Here is a 21,646-nt window from a genome sequence, read left to right on the forward strand (position 1 = left end):
GGCACAGTTATAACCAGGGCGGCCTGCCGGATTTAAACCATGTAACTCTGCAACAAGCGGGGAATGTGCTGCTGAGTATGTAAGCAGTACATTAAATTGTCAGACATGGAGAGCTGGCATGTGTGTGGTTTGAAAATGCTGGCGTGGAGAACCACTGTCACACACCTTGCCCAGTCAATGTAATGCAACTAGTGTCAAACACTGGTGTGTGCTGAATGCTTGAGTATTTGCCCAAGGGGAATTGTGCATTTTTATAATGCAGTTGATTCACCCTCTTGTCACAAGCACTTGCCATCAGCCATTCCTTCTGTTTTTCCCCTGTATGAGTAATACAATAACAAATGTGTGTACAACAAACGGTATGACTTGGCGCTTCAACAATAAGCGCTGTTGCCTTGTGTTCCTCTGCTGCTAATTGCTTTCAGCGTTGCTGCATTGTCAATGCAGGTGAATAGGAGTTGATTATGTGAATAGCGACATAGCCACATCGAAGCCTGAATTTCACTGCCCTGCCCGCACATGGTTTCCAAAGGTTTTTTCACTTTGTGCCTTGTGACTTTTAAATGTCTTCCCTTTAAAAAACAACCTTAGAAATGCGGACCCTGTTTTTTACGCAGTCGTGCTGAGAGTACATTCCAGCTATTATAGTGGTTTACGATTGAGTTAAGATGGATGGGGTGTGGGGTCAGTCATGGAGGGATGATGGCGAGTACAGAAACATGTCCAACCAGTATTTTGCTTTAAAACTGGTGTGGTTGCATTGCTTGTTTGGATTATTGTGCAATGGCGTATTGAGTTTCTGCTGAATTTAATAAAGCACTATTCAACTGCCCAACTAAATGTCTAAAACATTACTTTCAAATGCAAGGGAAAAATCACCACCCATTGCATCAAGTGGGTAATGTTAAACTTTCTTTTCTAGTACAAGATTGCCACGTCACTTGACCTTTATTTAATATTTTGGCGCTCATCATTCCGTTTGCTTAAGCTGTACACTACTACGTATTCGTAAAATGGGGAGTGTGTGGGTGGAGTGGTGGCATAGTGGTTGATTCCCGACTATAGCGGACATCGGTGGCAAGTGATATCTCAACTGATACTGCCCCCCCTCATCTTCACCAACCCGTACTCAGGAGCCTGGTGATGTTATGGTTGGATGAAAGGTGACTTTCAACCAGCAGTGAATTGAGAAAAGGACTGTGAATTACAGTCTATATCGAGGGTTTGTTCCATTCAAATTTCCATTGAAAGTCATAACATTGCCGTGTGTTGACCAACACACCTTAATGTCTTACTGGTAGCATTCAGTGTAAACTCACCATCTTCTGTTACCTGGAGTAACGCGACTGTGTGTGCACAGCGACTGACTTGCCAGCGTCGTCTCTCGCTGTTTACCGCAGCCCACAGAGGCTGATGTCACCCCACGTGTTTGCTCAGTCGGCATTGTGTGGGCGAATTTTTTCTGCACCTACAACTGGGGTCACACGCGATGATGATGACGTCACATTTTATTTGCATATGGGGGTGGGAGGTGGGGTTTTCCCAGTGTCTTAAATGCTGAATTAGTGTTTAAGTGCGTTGCAATACAGTAGTTATTTTATTACTTTACTTGAGCTGTGATTTTGGAGGCGTTTCAATGCAGATTTAATTTCATGTAAAAATTAAATTGGGTTTTTTTTTCCCCCACAGTTAAGGAAGTTTCACCACACGATGGTGGGCGGATCGTATTGAATTACTTGTGAAGGTGTAGAAAGAAAGCAGATGATTATCTTGCTTTCCATTAGGGTGTTCATTTCTAAAAATGAAAACAATCTTGGTGATCTTTATAATTCAAGAAGTGTACTTTGTGACGTGTGATGGTAAAATGCCAGTACGTCATTAAAAAATTAAAGGGTTATTTGCAGGGGTGCAAAACACCATTGTCTCGGGATGAGGGTAGCTGTAGGCGGTGGATTCGCTGGCGGTGTTGATGGAACAAATTCTGTGGGCGTTCGTGTCAAAAGATATTAACATGATTCCATCGTTACCTGAGACAGAGATTCTTATCTACAAGCTAAACAATGTCATACTCTGTAGCAGGGGCCGGCAACCAAAATGACAAGAAGAGCCGTTTTTTTCAAATTCTATTAAAAAAAATATTTCAAGAGGCGCAATGAAGTCCTTGAGCCACACGTGGCCCCGAAGCCGCCGGTTGCAAAGCCCTGCTGTATAGAGTGCAAACAAATATAAAATTTGATGCAAATAATATATATTTTTATAGGATCAGTTATGTAGTTCGGTGGTATTTATGCTTAGTGGCCCGTCCATAAATGACGTCACGCGATTTTTGACCCCCCCCCTCCTCATCACACGACTTCACAAAAAGTCAGACCCCCCCTCAAATATGACGTCACACAGCTCTGCCCCCCCCCCCCCCCCAAAATAAAACATGCTTCAAATCGCTTTAAACTATTGTCATTGTAGTGCGTATTTAATGTGGCGCTGCCCTCTGATGTTGTAGGAGAAAACATTTATTAAAAAGTCTATTTAATTAAGTAGAACGTGTCTATATTTATTTAAAGTTGCGCATTTTGACGTGACGTCACATTTCTCAAACCCCCCCCTTCGTCACACATCGTCACAAATGTCTGACCCCCCCCAGGTGCGTGACGTCATTTATGGACGGCACCTTATTCACAGTTTCAGACTTGGTCACACAGCAGTGGTTATTGAAGTGAATAAAGCATATTGAGCATGTACAGCCCTTGTCATTGCACTGCTCAATGGGTGTTTCTCCGTGTTGTGCATGTCGTGACAGATTTGTGACCATACTGCAGAACACTGGGTAGTGGGTTTGGAAACAGGGGCAATCCTAAGACTGATTTTGATATTACTTGTGAATGATGTTTTTGCTTCATAATTTATTTTTTATGTTAGCCAATGCTGATGATCAAACTCAGGTCACTGGATTAATTGCAAAGTGCACCGACCAGCTGACCATTTACTTAAAGTTGATGATGTGGAAAATTTTAAATATTACTACCGGGTATCTATGATATTACCAGGTCCCAATCGAAACTCAGCATTTATTGCCCAATGGGGATAAAATGAGAACATAAATACGCTTGTGAACACTAAATAGCTATTACGATTGGACCTTAACATTTCTGAGTGATTAAATATTAACATGTAACAATGCATGTATTTATTGAATACAAATGTTTCATTTGCAATAATGTTTTTAAGTCAAATTACACATGGGATAATACGTAATTTAAGATTCATGCATATTTGTTTCAAGTGGTATTCTAACATTTAAGGCTAATACAGCAATCAAAAATATACCCAAAAGATAAACCAGAAAAGAAAGAGTATAAACTAAGCAAATCAAATTAGATGAAACATCATAGATTTTTTTTATGGAATCGCAACCCCCTAAAAGCAATCTTTGTGGGACCAAACCATCATCTGCCATGATCATTTCACTGCTGGATGGCCTTCGAAAGCTGCTGCCATCTTTCACATATCTGCAATGTATCCACATAGCACCTGCACACAAACTGAATTCATCACTCTGTCTCTGCAGCGTTTAATTCCTTGGCTGCCACTCCATCCTTATTTTGATGATTGCCCATCATTCCTTCTAGCAACATGCCCAAGCCCACTTAATTTTTTTTACCATTTGTATCCATCTTTTATTTAACAAGGGTATTAAATGAACCAATTGAGACACATGAAACATCACCTCTTTCACAAGGAATACCCGGAAATTACTATATTTCTCTCACCTGTGTACGTTCTCTAAGCTGTGTTTTTCTTTCTGTATATCAATGTGGCATTTCAGTACTACCTTGATTCATTAATTATGTTTCGATTGGGCCACTTAATGATTTGGCCAAAGTTGTGTTGGTAAGTCCCTCCACCACCCCACGCAGCCCAACAAATTCCATTGTCACGTGTGCAAGTGTTTAACTGGTCAATTATTAAACAATAATACATATAACAGGTGGAACAATATTGTTTCAACTCCCCAGTAATTTGAAGAACAATTTTCACAACCAAAATTAGATATGACTTTTCCTTTGAAACTACATCAAACACCATCAGGACAAGATCCAAAATGTCATAATCTTAACTTGAATTTCCCCAACACAGAGAAAAAAGTTTTGATTGAAGTTTTTGTGTCCGATCGTCTTCACATGAACTTTGAGCTGTGCAGGCCTGTCATTTTTCTGACATTGATTTATGCAGTTAAGCCAACAGGGGTCACTGTTGGAAAGTAAAAAATGCCTCTGGACTATAAAATCATGATAAATCTTTGTATACAAGTACTGCAGCAAATTTTGAGTGTTTTAATGTCCTCATGTTTAGTGAGTACTGGCTTTAACATAAAGGTGCATTTATTAATAACAAATCAGTCTCGAGACATGCAAAACAACTCTTTCCATTAATCATTAAACTGAATTTGAATTCCATTTGAGTGCGGGATGGCTCCCCTTGCAAAAGTGGTTCGTCTCTGACGCTATAATCAGTTGTGAACTTGACTGGTTTTTCCCGTGGGTGTTCTGCCTCAAACAAGCTGAAGTCTTTTTTGATTAAGTGCATTGTGTCAGCGCTGTTAGTGATGGCTAGAAAATATCAGCCTGTGCTATAACAGGCCTGCCAAACCCGGTACGACTTACAGCATATAAATAAAAGTTAAGTTTAGATGTTTTTTTATCAAGTTGCCTTAAGTTAAGGCTAGAATTTCTTTAGGAGTGTTTTTGCTTTCGACTGTCGTATTGTTTCACTGGTCATAAGTGCAGAAAATAGTTCATACAATATTTGTAGATTGTTGACGTTATCAACGTTTTATTGTTTTTCAATCCAATCTTAAATGTTTGTCGACTGAGGCTCGTGGTATCTTTTGGTAAAATAAATTGCTGGTGATACTGTAAATGCATTTACGTGGCTGTGCAGCTCAACATCTGTTGTGGCACAAGAGCTACATTGCTGTTCGATGTAAACTGGGTTAAAAACACTTTTTTTTCTGAGTACCGCATCGTGCTCCAATTCGGAGAAGCCCACACGTTTGCTACGAATGAGTACGCCCTGTAATGATGTGTGGCTCTGGGCAATGTGAAGGGAACATTATACTTTGTTTTATTTTTTGCAAATGAGTAGTAATACCTGTCGTGCCCAGCCCAGTTAGCCTACTTTTATTTAAAAAACATGGCAGGAGAGCATAAAAGAATATATATAAATACACATTTAATAGATTACAAATGTTTGTTTGCTCTATGCAAAAGGGTATATTTTAGTCTTCACTGTGAAACAATAATTGCATGTGTGGGTTTTCAGGTGTAGCGTGTACACAGATGTAATATTACAGTCGTATCCCAGCATTATGAAATGCATTTTTTGAGAGTTCATCCTCAACCATGATCTGCCCACTGCTGGATAAAGGCTTCCTCAATCTCTCGCCCTATGTTAGTCTCGCGATGTGAAATCTATCTAGCACCTGCTCAAGAGCTGATGCCAATGCTCCATCTCTACAGTGGTTGACCTTGGGCAAATTCCCTCCTTTGGCTGCTGCTGTGTCGTTAATCTCCACCAGTGTCCATCATTCCTTCTTGGGATATGTCCTGCCCAAGTCCACTTTCTTTTCTTAACAGTCAATATAAGTCCTTTATATTGTTTAGGTTGTCAAATCTACGTGTTGCTCTCCTGTCTGTTGGTGTAAAGCAGCACACCGATGTGGCTCACAAAAAATGTTTCTGTCATTGTGCTGTGTATTGATTACTTTAACATGGATTAGAAACATGGACATTGACAGACAATTGAACAGCTAAAATGTTGGCAAAGAAGCATAGTGATGCATAGGAATTAATTGGGTTACATTGACCCAATTAATGAGTTGCTTCCATAGCACAAGAATGCTGTTATTGTCCAAAAATAGCTGTGCACATAGCCGTCAGTAGAAATAGCACAATTAGTCATAGGGGAAGATGAACTTCTGGCAGTTTTTTTTTCCTCTGAAACGTAATTCGCTAGTACGTCTCTACAACCATCGCACTGCCAAATGTTTCGCATTCTTTTTGTAGGGTACTTCTAAGCACTGTGTGTGTTGTATGAACTCGTGGATTTATAGAAGTAAAAATGCTTACGTGAGTCCCACTTGTTAAATACATATTTTAAGATGCTGGGTTTTTACCTGGTCAGAGTATGAATGATGATGACTGATGAATAGGTGTGGATTTATCTTGGCCTTATGGCAAATCATTGCATTAGAATGTATAGCATTTCATTCAAACCATTTTTAGCAAATACTCATTTGATTGACAGGCGGAAGGGTTGCACAGTGGTTATACTCGTGCCTCGCAGCAAGAGAACCCTGGGTTCGACTCTCGACTCGGGCAACTTTGTGTGGAATTTTTTTTCTCCCATTTCTGCATGGGCCACATACAATGTAACTGGTATTGGCCAAACATCCCAATGCTGCAAAATCACTCAATTGGGATTAAACAGCAGCAACATTGCTACTAGCAGGAACCTCCTGTAGAGGAGTCTCATCTTGAGACTCGGTGAGGCTTTCCTGGGTAAAGCAAACATAAGCGTAATAATAATCTAGCTTGATTCTGCTGTGTTTGATATTAGTGACTGCGAGCTCGCGAATGGCATGAATGCATTCTTTCTGGTTTTCAGTTTAAAGGATGTGCAATAAATCGCTTGCCAGCACGCTAAAGTTAAACATTTTACATATTTGGTTGTGCCAAGTGCAGCCCCGCACATTTCAACTTTTGATATTGAATCCATTCTGCCAACCACTGATACACTTTAAGCTCCTTTATTTTTTTCAAATATATTTGAAGAGCAATATAACACCATAAAACACAACACAGAATTTAACTTTAATAGTCATGATTATACACATGTGATTGAGGCCAATACTATTATTTCATTTGCACACCCATACATCTGAATTAAACTCAAATACACATGTTCGTCAGTTCTTGTACTGAGTAGACATCCTGTTATTGTGGTCAGTCGTAGTCTGTCACAGATGGGCAATGAAGACTTAGTAACTTGCTCCTCAGGCAATGATTTTTTAACAAAAACAAGCTTGTTATTTTATTGAATATTACAGTGCTTTACTTTGTCGAATGTAATTGCGATGTGGTGCACTTTTCCAGCGGGGTGGCGCACAGTAGTTAGTGTGCGGCTGACAATCGGAAGGTTACGAGTTCAAATGCTGGTTATGGGGATCAACTCTGTCCTTCATTCCTTCTTGGGTCAACGTATGAACTACTACTTAATTCTAGATTTGAAGTTTTCGTGACTGCAAGGATTCATACTCTTTGGTTTTTTCGCTAAAGTCACGTAGGTAAAAAATTTAAATGAATTAAATCACGACGTTTCGGGCGCAACACAAGCATCCTTCTTCAGGTGGAGACAACTTAGCGAAAGCACACCGCTTAAGTGTGTCTCAGAGGTGGTAACATTGGTTTTCCTAACCAGGTAAACTCACCTGCCGTAGGAACAAAGCATTTCAATGACTGGCTTCGGGCTGTAAAAACATGTTCAGTGCAGTTTTTTAACCGAGGTCATTGTCCATTGAGACTAACCATGTCTTTTTTAAAGGAATACCTGGGCGTTACAAACTTAGAAAAAAATAAACTTACAGAGTTTTGTCTACACACTGCATGATGAGGGCCTCGCCATGTCATGTCAGTAATAGTGGTTTTACCATAGCCATGCTGGTCAGTGCCGGTTGGTGAAGGGGGGGGGGTGCCTGAAACCATTTTAGATCTGATGTTACTTGCTTATGATGTTAACCATGACCGGTAATTGAACTCGGGTCCGTAGGTTCACGGTGCAGTGCCTAACCACTGCGGTGGTCAGTTTAAAAGGTCAATACCAAAATTGTTTAAAAGCTTAATGAGAACGTGAACTGTTAATCACATTTAAACATTGGCATATATTTTGGGTACATTTTAAGTGAGGAAAACTTTATCGCTCAATCACTGGCATTCATATTTGCCAAGCAACAAGTCCGTATTCTCATTAAAGTCTGAACCATGTAGGAATAGAATAGTTTTCTCAAAAGGAAAGGTGTAAAATATTATCGACTACTTATTAACACATAATATAGGAATATTCAGATGCGTATTAAAATATTAATTGTTTAGAAGAGGAATTAGTGAACAGGACAAACCTAAAGATGGAACATGAGATGGGCTTGTCAGTGGGGAAACTACGAACATTGATTTAAGAATGAAGCTGCATTGCCTGCCTTGTTGTGTCATTTTCAGCTCGGCCTCATTGTTGAGATTGGGACTTCCCCATTTAGTTTTTTTTCCCTAGGTATAGGCTCTGGAGTGCCGATGTCATGTTTTTATTACATGAAGGTAGTATTGCTGCCGCGGATTTTCCCACGAACAAAAACACCTAGATGCTATTTATGTCTGCTAACAGTGTCTAATGTAAACCAGAGCTTTGCTGACTGCATTTACTACTATAACTAACACACATTTGGAAAATATATTGTTTCATGGTCATGATGCTGCACAATTTTTAATCCAGCTCTTTTGAACCAAGGATTGGAAGATCACATACAGATTTAAAAAACGAATATATCCACCAGGATGTGAAGTGGCCATGAGCTGGCAATTACGTAAATTGAGGCTTAAATCCAGCTGTGCTGAGCTTTGAGCATTATTCTCTCGAAGATGTCAGTAACAAACGTTCATGGAATATGGCCAACAATGCCAGAGCAGGAGGACTGTATAAGAGACTTAAGTAATTATTAATAAATTATATTTTGAATGTAAATACTTTGATCAATATCACTTACCTTTATTATGTTTTATTGATTTATGCTACATTTACCCTTTTAAAATGTATTCTTTGATACTGCATCTCCTGTAATTGCATTTGGGATTTCTATTTTCAATTGAACCTTATGGTGGGACCCCGGGGTCCCGAATAAGCGGAAGTCAAAATCGTAAATCACGTATTTATTTTTGGTGACTCCGTCCCACCGCGCACATTGACGCCGCATCCCACCTGGCGCAGATCATTCTGTTGTCATGTCGTCCAAGCGCAGCGAGGACAAATGCGCATAAGAAACAAAACTTGGAAACTTTCATTAGCGCATCGTGTAGAGCTCGTCGAGAGGAATATAGATTGCTCTATCGTTCGCCTTCAACAGACACAAAATGACGTTGCAACGCAGTTTATGTGAGAGCTGGGGGCTTATGAGACCCTGGGGTCCTGCCATAAGGTTAAATTGTTGCACTATTTTTGTGTACCTTCTTTCTAACCCTGGAAATAGGCTTCAGTCTCCATGTGCTCTCGCTTGGTTATATATTAAGATGTGTCTATTTGACTAACAAATTAGTAATTTACAAAGTTTTGTCAGTTCCATGCTGGATGAAGGCCCCCCCCCACCACGCGCCATGTTAGCGATGCTTTCTTTTTACCACGCTCGGTTACTGAAGGTGGTGGCGGTTGGGTCCCCAGGAGCGATTTGGATATCACTCGCTGCGACATCAGCCATTACCAGGAATCGAACTCGGGGTCACCTTGTTCATAGCGCAATACGATTACCACAGCGAATCCCTCCCCCACCCCTATTTTTATACCCTCCCTTTTTACCTGATTCTGAGTTTAGCCTAAACCGTGGATTTGCTTGGTGACACTGCCTAGCAATAGCCCGTTCACCATTTGTTGCGAAGGTTCTTGCTTTGAAATCCAGCGGCCACCCTGCAGGCATATTAACCTCAGCAATACACGCCGTCTGCTTTCCAGTGGACGGCAAAGATCCCCTAAGACGTCATTCGAAAAAGTCGGCTATTATGTGCCGGCATCGTGATACAAATTTTACACATTTGAAAAATATATCTGCAAATTGCTCAATTCCAACATACATATCAATCATCGTCCCCTACTGTAAAAACTTGGCTGGACCCTACTGAATGAGGGTCGTGAGACTCAGTGAGGATTTCATAGGTTAGCAAGCATTGTCTAGAAGGTGGACGTTTTTAATTCACCAGCCCTATGCCCGCTGAAAGGTTTATTGCAGCCCGAGGCAAATTTTCAGATAAAACCCTCTCTCCAGCCTCCTCAACCTTTCTGAAGCTCCCTCTTGAGACCCAAACTGCCCTATCCACCCCCCACCCAGTCTGCCATCAATGACGAGCCCATTTACGCAGAAATACGTTTTAAAATGCGTTGATATAATTTTACTTGTGCCTGCAGTTGTATGAGTGGCATCATGATCTGGTTTGGTAGGCATAGCTCTGACAATGTGATCCACCATCCCAATCCAGACAGAATAAATGTATTTATGAAAGCAGTAGTTTGGAATAATTGATCCCTTCCCCAGAGATGTGATTAATTGTTGTGATATTCAATTACATGGAAAATTTTGTCATGACTTTTTTAAAATTTTGTCGTGACCTTTTTCAAATTTTGTCGTGACTTTTTGGTTTATTTTAATCGATTCTTTATTCAATAGTGTGGTGTATGGTGGCATCTCTAGTGGCTGCAGAGGTTGATGTGAACCTATTACGTACAACATAAAATAATCAATCGTTCCATGCACAATTGCAATGCTTGTATCATGACTTAAGAATGAATGAGTCAGCATCTTACTTCACCGTCTTAATCTCCCCATTGCAGATGTTTATACACCGCACAAAGTACTAATATAAGGCTGCATCAACAGATGTTAGCCGTGGCCGTAAATCAAATGCAGGTCACTATGCCACCTTTGCACGCACGTACACACACCCACACGGTATCCACGAATTAACATCCTGGCCTCTCCTTGTTGTTGCACAGGTGGGATATTCTCAGGCCTGCTCGCCAAGCTGTTCGGCAGCCGGGAGATGAGGATCCTCATCCTAGGACTGGATGGTGCTGGCAAGACCACCATCCTGTACCGGCTGCAGGTTGGAGAGGTCGTCACCACCATCCCCAGTGAGTGGAGACTCTACTCTGAGCTCAATAAGGTCGCACTCATTACACACAAAGTGCTTGCCGCAAATGAACCACAATACATTGCTGATTTCGTCAAGGAGAATAAACCATCACGCGAACTCCAGTCATCCTCGCAGAGGCTTTTGGCTAGCCATTGAACGAAGACGGTCACTGCATCGCGTGCTTTCAGATGCGCTGATGTGGCCATCTGGAATGCCCTTGTTTCCAAGCCACTGGAGCTATGCACTTTTAAATCTGGACTGAAAACACATTTATTTAGAACTGCTTTTTGTGTTTAGCTTGTTGTTCTTCCCCCGAACCTCCTATTAGCACGGTTGGCTACGTGCGGTGTGAAAGAAGGTCAACTTACATACCACAATTATGATTACAGAATTGTATCAGTGCCCTGCTACAAAGATGAACATTTCGGTCTCTCCAGCTGTAAGAGTTTGAATTTGGGCTTCAGCCCATTATGATTTAGTCAGGTTCTCAAATGTAGTAAGTTAATGGTTTCAGGACCCCTTACCATTCACTGAAGAAGAAAAATCACCTTGATTTGAATTACTAGTATGTTGATCGTCTCAGCCTGGTCATCACTAAAAACTGCATGCCAAAGATCCATTACATGAAATGATCTTTCAATTAATTTGATTAATTTTAGCTCTGAAAATAAAAAGCATTATAATGAACATTTTCCCGTTTACAAGTCACTTGACGGGATCTCAGAAGTAACTCCGTGACATCTTTGGGCAAGCAGTTCTCTGCGATGCACTGCTCTGCAAGAAGTCAGAATGGGTGTTTCTCTCTCCTGATGTCATGGTGATGCCACAACCTGCTATAAAAAATATAAAAAGGGGAAAGAAATTAAAGAGATTTGCTTGCACTCATCCGGGTGACATATGCTTGCACATACAGTTCATGTAATGATTTCACAAATTGCTACATAAGCAATATAGTAATGTAAATGAATATCAGGTGACTCTCAGTTGCCTATATATTAGATTGAATACAAATAATGCCAATGATTACCATAATACTTTCATAGAAATGACAGTTAATAAAAGTAATAATACTGTCATTTTACTTTGTACAATAATAATTGTATCTTGTAGACGGACCGCTAAGCCCAATGAAGAAATCATAGTGGAATAAAATTAATTCCCATGACCTTTGTTCGACACGGAAATGCTCTGTACAATATTATGCTTGGAAAGCAGTGGCTTAACTGCCAGCCAGCCATCAGCTCACCCATTGTACACGTAAGCCAACTCTCAGTAGGTTGTTTACAGGTTGTTTGTAAACGTCACGTCTTCACGAGCTCGTGCCCCCACGCTCTCTGTGAGCTCACGCACTCGTTCAGTGTTTGCACGCACGTCAGTAATTTGTCACGTGGGTTCACACACCGTAGCACAGATCCACGCTCGGTGACGTTTGTGTGCCCATCGCACTCAGCCCACATAATTCAGGCTTTTAAAGTCAAAGATCTGCACGCGTAAGCACGCCCACACGCCCCCATACACATCTCACCTTACGCCCACATGCCTTCACTTTACCAAAGGGCTAAAAAAAAAACCCATTTAGTTATTTCCAAATACGCGAACTATTAATATCAACGTTACTTCAGTCATGAATTAGGTCTAAGTACATGTGCAGCCATTTTGGTTATCCGGTGCTAGATGAGGGCTTTCCCAAGCTGTATGGGTTGTGGAGGGGTTATTTGACCATGCTGGTCAGTGTGGGTCGCTGAAGGCGGGGAACATAGATATGGGAGTATGGTACGGTACAGCATTGTATTTTTCTGCGCTGCCTGCAACGTAGCCCTATAGCACCTGTTTTATGCATGGTGATGAGCACCCATTCAAATAGTATCCAGGACCCAACCCTGCTTAATTTGCAAGATTTGGTGAGATCTGGTGCATCCTAGGTCATATAGGCGGTGGGGGGCTTTTGCGATGAAACTTACGACGTGATTAAAGGTTTAGGAGAGGCTTGCCACATGCAGCTATGTGTTGAACTTCTTTCACACTGTACATCGCCAACCGTGCTAATCGGAGGTGAAGGGACCAAACGTGGTAGTGGTGGCCATGGCTGAAATGGTGGCGACAGGCATCGTCTCAATGTGCTCTGTTTTTACTGCCGGGACCAAAGTCCGACAATGATGAACCCCACCTCGGTCCGCCTGATCGTGTCACAGGCGATCTGTTTGCTTGGGGAGTGCTTACAAAAGTGCTCGGTGCAAGCGTGTCAGTCTCATAGCCAAATTGACCGCCCACAGTACGTAAATGTAGTACTGTGTACCAAGGTGAAAATGTTTTTCCTCTGCAGTAGTGTTAAACACATTTGGTTTATGTTTTATCGCTTTCCAACTGAGCTTTAAAATTTTCTCAAATAGCTCTCTCCATTGGTCTGTCTGTCTATCTGAAATAGTTGGTATATAATATATCTCAGAAAGATGCTCCAATGTGAAAAAAAATTCCGATAAAATTGCTTTATAGTAATGTGAATGCTGTCGCAAGGTCACACATTTTGCGCAACAGTCCTTCACTGACTATGCGTGATTATTGAATGAATGTGCTGCTATAAGGGACTGCACCTCGAGAAAACTGGCCAAGTTAATTCAATGGTATGCAAAGCTCATGATGAAATCCAGCCATAACACTTTTCTTCTTTCCAGCCAAAGCAATTACGTCATAAAATGGCGAGATAGCGTCATTACGTGTCATCTCGCAGCATCGCATGTAATTAGCCATGTGACTTTGTCTTGTTGTGCGGTTTGGAACATAACGTTGTGATCGCTAAGTAAATACTTCCGAGAACAAATTCATATTGGAAAATGTTACAGAATCTACACCTTGGTGTGATGTTTCTTGTCAAGTGATGTGGTAGTTTTTTTATTGGTTATATCGTCATGGCTTAATTGTTTAATCTGTCGGTGTCGTCTAACGTTCAGGTTGCCACAGACAATAATCTCAAGGATTATTACATTACCATAAAACAATTACGCAAACCTTCCACGTAACTTAAGGATGCAGAACACACAACCGATGCATGGGGTTTTCATGCCTTGCTCTTTGCCTGAAATAAATGTGCAAAGAAACCCCAAAGCATAAACAACTCTGTCGTTGTTTGCATTCCGATTTAGTTCCCTATCAGTATCCTGTATCAAACACCACGAGCAGCTGACCACACAGGCCCGACCGAATAAAATAATCACCATTTTCATTCCAATACACTCGGTCATGTTTCCATCGTGAGTCGGACATTGTGACATACTGGATAGATCATGGCTGATCACGACATTTAAATAATAATGTACAGCCAATAGTTAATCTACTGGTGGATGATGACATCCCCACTTCGTGTCAGTTATGCTGAATGTTTGACAATATGCTGGTCAGCCAGCGACAGATTGACAAAGGGCTGCAAAAATATTCATCATCATGATAATCATTTCAACTTGCAACACGCTGCACAGTGTTCGCTCACTGTTGAAGAGAGCAAACGGCTTGGGAGGCGCGAAGAATCGCAGAAAAAGCGCGGTCGGGCAGCCAAGGCCGTGAGCCAGCGGAGCTCTGTGGTCCTCTATATGAAGATGTTTTTGGCCAATTAATGAGTAATAAATTAAATACTAGCATACGACGTTTCGATTGCAACACAAGCAATCATCATCAGGTATAAATGAAATAGAAACACAAATCTAGTATACTTGGAAATGTAATGTAATACAACAGAGAGTCGGATAACATAACAGTCAACACCCTACCTGGTTGATTACGTTCTTCCTGAGAATGTTGACTGTTATGTTATCCGACTCTGTTATATTACATTACATTTTTAAGTATACTAGATTTGTGTTTCTATTTCATTTATACCTGATGATGATTGCTTGTGTTGCAATCGAAACGTCGTATGCTAGTATGTAATTTATTATTTTATCTTTATACGTGACTTTACCGAAAGAACCAAAGAGTAACTCCTGCAGTCACGAAAGCTCCAAATTAAGTTTCAGTTAATGAGTGTAAATGTATGGGGTGGGGGGGGGTGGAAACCAGAGCACCCAGAGAAAAACCCACGTGTGCGAGGGGAAAACACCGTCCCGTGTAGACGGAACAGGTGGAATCGACGTTTGCCGTGCCGCATTCTCCAGAACCCAGTTATGGCACCTCGATGTCCATGGGAGAAGGGAGTTTCACGACAAATGTGTGATCCACCAACCCTTGCTGCCTCTTCACAGTGCTGGATTGCAGGCGTGCGCCGCTGCCGCCCGGCACCATTATCATTATCCTTCATCTGTCCACGTTCAAATGAAGCCCTCTCCAAGCCATCCAATCTCTCTCTCATGGTCTTGAAATGCAACATTCCATCGAGAGAATCTGCGCACACGCTGATTTAATCTCTCCACCTCCATGTTGATATCCTCTCAGGCGTAATGTTTGAATATACCTCCTGGTTTTCAAGTGTAATGTCAATAACTGTACAACAAAACATAATCGTAAAATGTAATATTGGTTGTTCTCCTAAGTGAGCCTGTCCCAGCATTGCGGGATATGATTTGTGATTAAAGCGGATGAGTGACGTGCAATCAACTATTATGTATGAAGCACAGAGGACAAATATCTGGTCCTGTTAAAGATCTGTCAAAAGCTGTTCTGCGCTATCTTTTTCTATTGTTATTTTCAAGTTTATATTAATTATTATTTGCCCATGACATGACTGATAGACCTTCGGGACATGGTTGGTATTTCAATTGCATACTTTTTCATTTATTTTTTCATGATAATGACATTGACGTCTGGCATGTCGAACTTGTTTACCGTCAACCAAGTCTTAAGTTAATTGTTCACCTGATTCAATAGTTAAACGTTCACAGCGGATGTTTCACAGGGTTATGGTCAAACCGAACCTGACTGCCACGTGATGGTTGTACTTGGAATTGCCACCATCGGACTGCACTCGGATGTGTCTCTCACATAAATAAAACGTAGCAGTTCAATGGTTATATGAATGATTTCACCACGTGCGCCCTTAAGGACAATCTCGTGCCATATGCCCTCAAGTGCACTCGCTTTAAGGCTGTTATCTCCCGAGTTTTGTAAGCTTAAAACTAATTTCTTTAGAACTGCTTGTTGTTGTGATAAATGTTTGCTGTCCTTCCCCCGCACCTCTGATTAGCATGGTTGCCGAAGTGCAAGCGAAAGAAGTTCAACCAGCCTCTCAAGGGCCGATTTGGCCCATTTAAATCATACCCTAGCTCAACACTTTCATTGTAGGCACGTAAACAGGTGTGGTGGATATTCAGCCGTGTCCAACATCGATCAAACGTGTTGAGTGACATACTTTGTGCGGCTGTGGCTTGCTGGGGCGCACACGATCGCCTTGGAATTCAAGGCAGACTAAAGTTGGAGCAAATAACAAGTCCGTGGGACCGTGACGACGTGCACGAGCTCCGGGTGATTAAGAATTGCCTGCGTGTTGGCTCGGCCTATGCTTTATCGCCCGATTGACGGCAGACGCTGTGGCACGAGGCCAAGCTGTTGAGCAACAGCTCCGCCCTTGCTGTGCGTGCCGGAGCGGGAGAACTTTGGGCTTACATCATGCGTCTCAGGTTTTTTTTGTTTAAAACACGAGTCTATTTTTGGAAAGTAACTGCAAGGTGAGGATGAGATGGGGAATTTACCCCTGAGGCTTGGCGTTTTCATTTGCCGCGCAGAACGCTTGCCAGCCATCAGAAGTGGAGGTCTGTACGATGGTGGCTTTTTGACCACCATTGGCGCCAGTAGCTGAAGCACGTGCCAGGGGGGGGGAAATCTTAAATGCTCACCAAAGAAGATCGTTAAGGTTTACGGCATTGCATGTCCAATAAAACACAGGGTGGCGGTCGCCTGTGATGTGTTCTCCTGGAAGGAGCACTTGTGTTAATAATCTCTCCCCCGTTCACGAGAGCAGTGGAGGTGGGTAGATTCACTGCCACCGTTGTGCTTGGATGCGTTCTTTTTTAGAATGGGCGCTCAAATTGTCCTGATTCGTGTACCCATTGTCGCCCTTAAAATATCTCTGCGCTGTAGTCGGCAACGCATACAACGTGGCGCAAGTCTTAAATGCAGGTTTTGTAGGAATGGGATCCAATCTGCTCGACTGTATCGTGGTGTCAAATGCAAGGTTTACCCGTTTTGCAAAGGTTGGCGGCACATTAAAGGCAGATACTAATTTGCTCGTGCCATAAATGCGCAGTAAACTTGGTTTACGAACTGCTTAAAAGGCGCATTACTGTCCTTGAATTGATGAACAGTACAACTTCATGGCCTCTTATATTGCACATGTGCAGCCTTCATATTTATACATAATACTTATTTAGTTTTTTATAATCATGTAGAATGGAAATAGTAATTTAAGCATTGCTTGTGCAATGCAAAATTGGACTTCATGATAATTGTAGCACAAAGCTGTTCTCTCCGGTGTGGACCAATCAGTTTCAAAGACAATGCATATATTATCAGAGTTTTTTGTTTGCATTCTGACCACAAGTGTTGTGGTTAATGCAGACATGATTCCTCGTAAAAGGTTGCAGTTTGGTGTTTTAACATCGTAACACCTGTTTTGTTGCCAGAAAAAAGAGAAAAACCTATTCTTACAAACCGGTTCTGTTCGAAATGGCGCACACGGTGACATATTTCCTGTATTGCCATATAGGCGATGGGAGCAGTGGGGAGTGCGGTGTGCTATGAATCTCATGACCTGAGTTTGATTCCAAGTCACAGTTAACATCAGTGGCGAGTTGTATTTCAGCCAGTCTTGTGCCCCTCCACTAACCTGCACCGACCGGTGTAATGAAATATGGTCAAACAACTGACTTCACTGCCAGTATTTTAGAATTATTTAATAAAGCTGGGCAGGAAATTGTGACTTTATCCATGCTTTTTGGATAAGTTTGATTATTAAAGCTGGAATGATGCACAGGGTGGTGGTGTGGCCAGAAACATGCCTCCAGTGCTGATGTTTTCACACCGCAGCAATAACTAATTTAAAGTTGATACTACTGGACACCGATTCTAGCTATGGCTGGGAATCTAAAATCATCTGGCTCATGCATTGCGCTAACTACTGAGTCCGACTCTCCACTCATATATGCAGAGATGGACAACAGACAAAGATACCTCCTCAATAGTTTTCACACATTTTTGGGGCAAGTCCTGTATGTTAGCGAGCACCTACGAAGGCCGGCACGACACGAGGGGTTGGCAGGCCAGGATTGGCTCAAATGATCGTCACTGTTATTGGCCATGAGCAGGAATCAAGCTCGTGTCGCGGGGTGTGCTGCCACGCCCCTCAGATGTATAATTACTTTGCAACATATGCATGCCTCATGTGTGTACCACATGCAATGTGTCATTACATACTGTGCATGTCAGAATTGAAGCGACATAAGTAATTGAGGCTCTAGCCCATTTATGAAGTGTGTCCAGTCCCATTTGCAAGACAGTATTTGTTTTTCAGAATTTTTGCAATCAAAAGCATCAACTTGTAAACTATTCCTGCCAAGGCATGCCCTGAAACTTGATGCCAAATCATATGATGTGTATTTTGCTTATATACGTCTGTGGAACTTCTTTCACACCCTACATTTCCAACCCTCCATTTATTTGCTAAAGGCCGATATTAAGTTAGCATGAAGGGAGTTTGAGTTTAATGAGCATCAATGATGTAAACCGCTTAAATAAAAGTTCCTTTGTTAGATTGTACGTGCCAAAAATTACTGCTTTTTTCAAGCCTGATCTTGAACATTCCAGAGAGCTGCACCCTTGCATAGCTTTTATTCCCACAAAAAATAAACAATGTGTACAGCCTGCAATTACTCAATAATGCTGCGACTGATTTTTTTGGAGACAGAAAAACATTCACACTTTGCCACGAGTATTCCTTTTGTAGTCGGGTATCAAACGCGATCTTACGAAATGAGTTCAAACGCCCGCTGTCGTCTGTATCTTTACAGCGAGTACAACAGGACTGCAGGCATTGTCCTTCTCCCTCCAATCCCACTTTCATTCAGGGTGGCCCGTATGCGTAGGCGGTGCGTACGTGTACGCGTGCGTGCGTAGCGTTCGCAACGATTGGTCGCGTTTCTGATGAAACACCTGTGGCCGGTAAAGCGTGCCCACGTGCGGCTGTGTACGTGTGTGCCTGTATGCACCAGTCATATGACCCTACAAAACGCGCGCACCTGACCCATACCTGAAGAAGCACTGGTGAGCAGGCAGGCAGCACGCGTCACGCGTTGAGTTTTGGCCCGTGACAGTGATGGGGCAGGAGGCGGGGGAGAGGGGGTGGTGTAGGATCTTGCAAAGGTTTAAAGGGAAGGGATTTACAGATCACGATCTCCAAAGAATTACTGAGTAGAGTGGAGGAGAGGCGGGTGGGTGGGTGGGTGCGGGATGGGTTGCGTTCTGGTTGACGGGGCATGTGAGTGCACTGGCCCCGGTAAACAGCATGTGACCGCAAATTCGCAATCGGTTTACAAACCCACCGACTCATCCCACCCCACAGCCACGTAACATCCACTGAAATTTACGTTATGGCTCAATGAATGTAATAGCGTACGACGTTTCTACAGCCCTCAGCATGAGTTCACTGCGGTAGTGCAGGCCGTGGGGGTTGTTGTTTGGCTATACTTCGCCGCGCTGGTCGGTGCGGATTGGTGAGGCGCAGGAGTCCCAAGTCTGTGCTCTCAAAGTCAGGTTGCCAGGTTCACCATGCGGTGTACAAGCTACACTCCCACTACTCCACCCCAAAATGTAAAGTTTGCCTATAATTTGGATGAATTGCATGCAAACTGTTCTCCTCGTGAAATTCTACCTGTGTGCGTGAGGCTATATTGTGTAATTGATGACTAAACAATCGCAGACGTGGCCTTACGTCACATTAATTACATCCCTGTGCAGGTCCTATACCTGAGGTGTTACCCATTTGATTTAAAGCTTTCGTGACTGCAGGGATTCATATTCTTGTTTTTTTCGGTAAAGTCACGTAAAAGGAAATAACAAAATAATAAAAATATAAAACAATACAAATTCTCACGACGTTTCGACTGCAACACAAGCAATCATCATCAGGTGTGAAATCCACAGCAAGAAAATGTTGCAATTTTTTTTTTCAAATTTTCTTGCTGTGGATTTCACGAGGGGGGGTCAAAAATCGTCCAAAATCGCGTGACGTCATTTATGGACGGCCCCTAATTTATTTTTACGAGTATTAGTGTATACTGTACTTCCATGATGTGGAATTATGTACAGTACTGTTGACAGACGGGGAATTGTTTGTTCCAAATTAATTGTAGGTTATGTTGTGTTCTATATGTCATGAATGACTTAATGGAATATCATTATACATGATGATACTGGGTAATTTTCTATGTTTACCCCCACCCCACCCAAATAACATTGCAATTGTGCTTTAAAAATGTTTTTCATGAGATGAAGACATTTCTATTTGAAACTCTGCAACCAGTCTTGTAACGCACTGGCATAAAACTAACTTGCGATGAGGCATCTTTATCCACGCTGACGTGCACACGTTTTAACGGCCTCCAAAGATTGTTCGAGTCTCGAGAGCTAAAATTAGACGAATTAAGTGCAAAATCGAATTTAACGTGACGCATTCTTCATCCATTGTTGATCAAGTTTAGACCATTGGCTTGTTGCATTTGTGAACCCAGTTTCATCGCAGCCGCCTGAAACCCGGATTTGAATCCAGTTGGACTCAGGAGTGCCGCCTGCCGGGTCTTTAACGTCCGACTTGCCGGCGACGGAATAGTTTATTCAATCGTCGCAAGAAATTAGCAGGCGTGGTTGGCCCAGGAAGCTGAATGTTCCAGTGCCTAATAATATACAGCAGGGGGTCTCACTCGGCCAGGCATCCACAGAGGCCTCAATCGTATGATTTCAATGTTGGGAAAAAAAACTAAAGGCAATCGATGCATTTCCGCAAATCAGGCCTGCGATTCAATTAAATAAATACTTTTTTTTACATTGCCGTGAAGATCAAGGACGCCACGACTGGTTGCAGGAGTCGTTGGAACCCATGAGATGTTAGGAATACGTAAGCCTCAGATTTTTTTCTAAATCAACGAATGGATCCATCTTTACACCCATGAAGCCTATGTTACAACATTTACAACTGTGCACGTGTGTTGAGGAGTGGTATGCGTGTGTGTGTGTCTTTGCATAAGCGTGTTTTTACTATCTGTACGCCCCTATGAGCTGCAATCACCACTGCTCCTCCTCACACGCACAAGAAAAATGTTCCGGTACATTGAATTCTATACCCAGCCAGTGTTACTTTCAACCAAACTCCATCCGCAGTTTAAATTGCACGGTTGTGTTGTAAGAGAAAACGGAGATAAATGACTGCAAATCCCAAATTTTTTTTTTTACAAAAGTACAGCAAAAAGATTAAAAACCACTGTCATAGGAACAAAGCCTATGACCCAAGGCACGAGGGATGCACACGACGTCCTAGATGTTGGAAGCGGGATGGTGCATCTCGCTTGCCTGTGCGATGGCCACGCACAGCAGGTGTCGCAGGCTAAGGAGCTTACGCGGTGGGCAGTACAGCAAAATCCAATGTTGTACTGTACTTCTATAATCCCACATCTGCCTTCACTAACTGGCACTGACCAGCGTGGTGAGCTACGGTCACACAACCCTGATAA

At 42.2% G+C, this 21,646-nt stretch overlaps 1 protein-coding gene across 1 annotated transcript in view; it reads left to right on the plus strand.

Annotated features, from left to right (window-relative positions):
* ARL1 (ARF like GTPase 1) overlaps positions 1–21,646 on the plus strand; it is a 40,237-nt gene that overhangs the window by 3,033 nt on the left and 15,558 nt on the right. The window contains exon 2 of the mRNA XM_078597058.1: positions 10,804–10,941. Within this exon, the coding sequence (XP_078453184.1) occupies positions 10,804–10,941 (138 nt within the window). The remainder of the gene's footprint in view (positions 1–10,803; positions 10,942–21,646) is intronic.

Source organism: Lampetra planeri, chromosome 8 (genome assembly GCF_965212315.1).
Source record: "Lampetra planeri chromosome 8, kcLamPlan1.2.h2, whole genome shotgun sequence".
In the NCBI taxonomy this organism is placed as follows: Eukaryota; Metazoa; Chordata; class Hyperoartia; order Petromyzontiformes; family Petromyzontidae; genus Lampetra; species Lampetra planeri.